Raw genomic sequence first — 6000 nt, forward strand, 5'->3', positions numbered from 1 at the left:
GGCTACACTTTGTCTCTGTGTCTGTCAGTACGTCTGTCTAGTTGTTTTCTCTGTGGATGCTATCTGAGTGTGTGTACGTGTGAGTAAGTGGTCGGAGGCGCCTCTTTCGCTCCTTTGCCCCGTGTACAGACACGCTGTGATGCAGTACTGGGTGTCATAGAACGCACGCAAGCACGGACACGCGCCCACTTATACACGCTTCCCCATTCCTGGTGTACCCTTTACTTCACTGTTTCCTCTCTCCTATTTCCTTCTACATGAAACCCTTTTTCGCGGTGTAAATACACTCATTTATTATTACTGCTACCACTAATATTACTATGATAATCGCCACGCATATTGTGAAAAAGGCTAAACTCCTAAAGATTTTGACGTTTCCTTATTTGGGGTGGGGGAGGAGTCTGAACGGGCCTGTTATCTCATTCAACGAATCTATCGTCGAGGTTCACGCAGCCCCAGCAAATGACTTGTGATTTGATCGTAAATATTACTAATCAGCCACAAATTTAATTAATGTGAAAATACGGTGGTTGGTTGGGTGGCGATAGGGCTCCAATAATTTGATTGGCTCATCTTTGTTACGGAGTCTAACTCGATGAATGTTTATTATCCGAGATAATCAAATTTTCAATGGAGGTTTCCCATATCATGCGCTTCCTAAGTTTCCTCGTGCAATGCACTTTAGACTTCGGCAGCCGAGTGTCTTTTTACCGGAAATTGCGGATTAGAGCGCCTTCACTGCTCTTGTGCTATTGCAATATCCTGAGGACCGTTCTACATACACTCCGTAGGTCCAAAATCTATAGAATATTGCATTAGAGGAATAATAAATGGCAGTTTTAGCATATCCCAAAGATGTCAGGTGTTGTTTTTGTCGTACCGATAGTTGGGTGAATATTCTATCTACCCCAAAATAAGTCTTCTATGGGAACCGATGGGAAATGTTGAGTATCTACACCTCCATTTAACTTCGTTGGACAAGACAATCAAATGTGGTGGCAACTTTAAATCCTATCAATTTCACTAGAGAAAAAGTGGTGTATTGGAAGCCCAAATTCACATTCATTAAAACGTGTGCGTCGCGTGAAGGTAATTTTTGTCCGTAGTTATCTGTATCAGTTAAAGCGGTGTGACAGGCAGTCAGACAGATGCACGAACTTGAGAAAAAAAACGGGAAAATGACTATTTGAGGGAATGTAGTGAAGCTGAGCGTGTCTTAGAGTCCCTCATGATCTGATTAATCACAATATTAAGTTTATTAGTGCAAACGTTTGAAGCTTGGCTGCCAACAGTTGGTTCATTTCAGTGACTCGCATCCCGAAGAGGAAGAAAAAGACAGTATACTTTAACATGAAATAGGATTTCAGAAAGTTGGAAAGTCCTTTAAATATCATTCGAATTTACAAATCATTTTTATGAAGGGTGAAACATCTCACTTTTCCGAGAACAACATTTGCGAACATTCAGCCAAGATTGCTCGATCTGCGGGTTTGTCACCTTAAAAGTTATATTCCTGAAGCCTCATCGAAATTCATAATTTTTGTTTTTTTGAAAATATTTCAATACCAAATAACGTTCATAAAATTAACTCACATATGGTTTAAGATTTATACTTTATCCATGGATAAAAAGATGTTCATTAACCGACTGATTCAAAAGAATACAGTTTACTTACAAAAAACAAGTAGTAGTGATGGTTCGTGCAGGTGGGAGTGGATGAGCCCAGCAAACGCCCCTCACATGTCTGGTCACATGCAAGTGTGCCCCGATGACAAGTTGGAGTCGTTTGAACTTATTGATCGTCCTCCATCTTTGAGTGAAGTACAAGCGTTGCTTTTTAGTGAATTGTGTGGAAACTGTGGCACCTTCAACCTTGACATTGAACCATCCCACGGTCTGAGTTGCAAGAACCCAAACAATGAACAAGTCTAAGTCTGCAACGGATCCCGTTGGTGAGTCAAAGCACGTTGGTGTGCGTTCTCTTTCCGTGTCAGAGCCATTGGACATTGAGCTTCGGCGGTATCAACGAAAGTTGGAGCACCCCGAACACATGCCCAAACGCCACGATTCTCCGAGTGTTATATCTACCGCCTCCTACGAAACGTTCTATACTAAGAAGCGGTGGAATAATTCCACGCAACGAAAGTCTCGAGGTCGTTCAAAACGCCGATTCTACGAAACTTCCGTTGAACGCTTTCCTCCAGCCAGCGTCACCAAGTCTAGACTGAGAGTCATCCAAGAAATGCCATTCTGGCGATTGGATGCCAACAGATTCCGCAGAACAGTGAGTTCGTTTGAGACGCGAGAGAAAAGAGAAGCAAGATGGCGTCAGTCCACTCTTCAGGATATGCCATTTTCTCATTACCCATGGAAGAAGATCCATAATCTGTTTGAAGAACCCAACTCCTCGAAAATCGCTCGTAGACGACTCAAACACGCTCAGAAAATGAAGTCCGTACAGTTGACAATAGAGCAACGGCACAGAAAAGCTTCTCAGGAGAACCCTTCAACGGACCCTAAAACCAAACTGCGTCAACGTCCACACTCGACTTCGGCGAAGATAACAGCATTCATCGAAGGTGGAGTGGAAATTATAACTGACACCAGTCTGCCGGAAGACAGCAAACTGAGTCCCTCACCTGTTATCACAACAGAGACACCGATTACGGCAAAACCACCGGTAGCTACAAGACCCAAGCTGGCGACTAAATCATCAACATCGACAATATCTGGAACTACACCGAATTCTATCAGAACGCGAATTGGTGGATCTGACTGTCAGAGCTGTGAACGCAAAGCCTACCGTGCAGAAAGTGTTGAAGCTCTGGGCCAAGTGTTTCACAGTTCCTGTTTCCGATGCGCTAAATGCTCCCGTGTCCTCCAAAGGAGCAACTGGAACCACAAGGAGGGCAAATTCTACTGCAATCCCTGTCACCGCAGATTGTCCCTGCTAACATTCCGTCATTAGTAGTGAATTTTTAGAATGCAGTCAACTATCCCACTTTGACTTAATCACGTTTTAGTTCTGATATCCGTTTCTTTTTTGCCTCTTTGCAAGTTGGTATTCTGGTTTTTTTTTCCCCATTTATTATTTTACGATCGTTTTGATTAGGCCAACTTTTTTTCATGATCTATGTGAAAAACATAATAAAAAGGCTTGAATAGATTGTAAATATTTTACCTACACTGTAGAGAAATTTTAACATTAGATTGAGTTCGAGACAATAAATAAAGAGGGGTTGCATTAACTAGCTAATATTCCACTTCACAAGATGGGAGCACTGGAGCGCGTAAAAATGCCAGTAGGAGGAGGAAGTAGAGACTTGAATAAGAGGAGTACTTAGGCAAAGATCAAACTAGGTTGATTCGTGTTCGCCAGTTTCCGAGTCAATAATAGCACCAGATTCACCTGAAACCTGCTTCTGAGTCTCTTCAGCCTCCTCTTCCACCGTCTTCTGTTTCGAAGCGGATTCATCGATATTTTGCAGTGGATGGAGAGCATCATCGAGCCCCTCTTTAATAGGTGTCTCCTCCATTTCTTCATTGTGTTGCTGTTCCATGGGAGGAGATTCAACCTATGAGGCATGATGAAAGACATCTGGCAAAAGTCTCATAATTATAAATTTTCTGCACAAATTCCAAAAATCAGTTCATTTCAACAATGAACAAACACTAAATACTTCGAAAGGAATTATCTAGCTTTATCACGCGACTAACCTAAAGATCGTTTAATTGAGGTAAAAAAGGAACCGAATGTAAATATTATAACGGTTGAGGATGGACGAAGTGGAGGCAAGACTTCAATCCAGAGAAAGAGCAGCAACTTTGAACAAATAAACCATCAAGCGAAATTGGGAAATGATACTGACTTACATTAACATTGGCAGATTCGCCTCGATCCACACTTTCTTCTTCCCCATCGTCAGCACGCATCCGTTTCGCAGGGCTTGCCATTAACTCAGGAGACTCCTCCGACGATGCCTCCTCATCACTTTCGTCGAAAGTGAACGACTCGCGCTTCAACGAAGGTCGGGAGACTGTAAGCCTGGTGGTACCATCTACCTCTTCAACTAGTTTGGGAGGTACCGTCCTTTCCTCCTCACAGCCAGCTTCGACCTCAGTGTTTGCCATCTCCGTCGTACTTTCAGGAATCTGCACTTCTTTCAGGTCTTCTTTCCCGTTCTTAGTAGCGCAGCAATCAACCGATTCATCTGGAGTCGAAGCCGTAGAAACAGTGGTATTAGCTACCGTAACCGATGTGGCAACATCAGCAGGGGGTGGCGTTGAAGGGACCATGGAAATTGTATTAACAAAGGCTTCCAATTGGCCCATTGGACGCAGCATTTGGTCGATTGGCGGAACAGTGGGTGTTGTGGGCTGGGAGAGTTTGGTAAAAGCATCCTTTTAAGTAATTATTTTAGTCAATGATATCGTTATATCATAGTTGTGATTGCTGGTAACCACAATCGTATTAAATACAGCCGAACCACTTGACTGAACTGCGTACAAGAAAGCTTAACTATAAGTCCCACTTGGTCAAAACGAAAATAGTATTATAAAACTAGCATTCAATGAAGGGCACTACTTGAATAAGTACGATTGGTAAATATCATATAACAAGATATTTCTTAAAATCATGTCTCTTAACATTTATGAGTGCTTGCAAATAAATGAACCGTACTTCGAGGAAGTTTACATTAAAAACTTAATATGCATGAATAGCGGAATATTCGTGTATTAAAGCCACCTAGACCAATAGACGTACTTTGGCAGTCTCCTCAGCATCATTCTCTAAGAAGAGTTTCTGTATTCCAGCGAACGATCGGGTACTCGGTAGCGGTTGACCGTCCGATGCTACCCCGATTCGAATCTCTTCCCCAACATCGGCATCTTCCATCACCACATCATCCACCCTTTTCTCTCCCCTATCCTGAACTTCGTCAGTACCACAGGCTAAATCTTCTGACTCCTCCAAAATCGGACGAAATGACGAAGATGTCCGGTTGCTAAGAAAAGGTCGCTGCAATGTGTGCTTTCCAGGAATACCAGGGCTGTAAGAGCCAATCAGGATGTCTTTTGCGGGTTTTTGGTGACCTTCAGCCAGGTTAGAAGGAGGACGCTGTGAAAACATAAAAGAAGTCAAACAGGTCATCTGCACCGGGAAGAGAACGAGCGGACCTGCTCAAGGCAATTACTTACTCTATCGGTAAGAGAACGATAAAAATTGATACAGGGACTTCTTGGAGGCGTGACAGATTCTGTTGTGGCCGTATTATCTTCATCTACATCCTCCTCCTCCTCGTCTGAGCGTTTGGTACCAGAAGAGGAGTCTTCAACCGAACTGTTCGAACCACATTCAGTGGAAGTGCCATTCATGATAGTAGAGGATCTCTCAATACTCCCACTGAGTCGAGGGTCGATATTGTATATTTTACTAAAGGAAAATCGGTCAACTAAAAAAGATACACGCGCACTTTCCATAACAATCGACTGTTGACACGACCAGACAAACTTTCTCAAATCCACGTAAAAACTTGTCTGGACGCGTGTAATGTTTACGTGGTTCGGTTAATAACTCACAAATTCTCTGAATGGTGAAGGGAGTCCTGAAAATATGATATACAAATACAAAAATACCCTTCAAATTGATTAAGTTCTTTGTAAACTCTTTCCCTAAGATCGTTCAATTCAGCAGTTCGGGGCATATTTCGACGCTTATTCTCATCAATGTCTTCAGCAAATTCATCCATGACGTGATTAAACTTTTGTAGAATCAAGGGCTTAACGTGGAACCAGGGAATGCTAAACAATGAAAAAAAACCGGAAACCATACAAAGTGAGTCCATGCTTAGCAATTTCACGAAGGTACTCTTCGAGGATCGGTGATGGAGCCCCATTTACCTCGATTTCAAGATCTAATAAGGGTTATGGCGAAAAATAGAACATACTATTCAAAGCCGACAGAATGCTTTCTCTATTTTCCATATCCAAGAGTGTCAT

General features: G+C 42.5%; 2 protein-coding genes across 2 annotated transcripts; one reads left to right on the plus strand and one right to left on the minus strand. All coding sequences in view use genetic code 11, as the record gives it.

The window, feature by feature from the left end:
• Positions 1–1918: 1918 nt before the first annotated feature.
• On the plus strand, positions 1919–2968 carry EGR_09687 (Cysteine and glycine-rich protein; the record flags this gene model as incomplete). The annotated part of the gene is made up of 1 exon (XM_024498936.1): positions 1919–2968. The coding sequence occupies one exon, from the start codon at positions 1919–1921 to the stop codon at positions 2966–2968; it is 1050 nt and encodes a 349-aa protein (XP_024346638.1).
• Positions 2969–3356: 388 nt separating this feature from the next.
• EGR_09688 (Serine/threonine-protein phosphatase 4 regulatory subunit 2-A) lies at positions 3357–6000 on the minus strand (the record flags this gene model as incomplete). Its single annotated transcript, XM_024498937.1, has 8 exons — positions 3357–3575; positions 3874–4377; positions 4766–5119; positions 5200–5434; positions 5475–5606; positions 5638–5802; positions 5834–5915; positions 5949–6000. 8 exons carry the CDS (start codon positions 5998–6000, stop codon positions 3357–3359), a joined length of 1743 nt encoding a protein of 580 aa, XP_024346639.1.

Source organism: Echinococcus granulosus (assembly GCF_000524195.1).
Source record: "Echinococcus granulosus chromosome Unknown EG_S00161, whole genome shotgun sequence".
NCBI lineage: Eukaryota > Metazoa > Platyhelminthes > Cestoda > Cyclophyllidea > Taeniidae > Echinococcus > Echinococcus granulosus.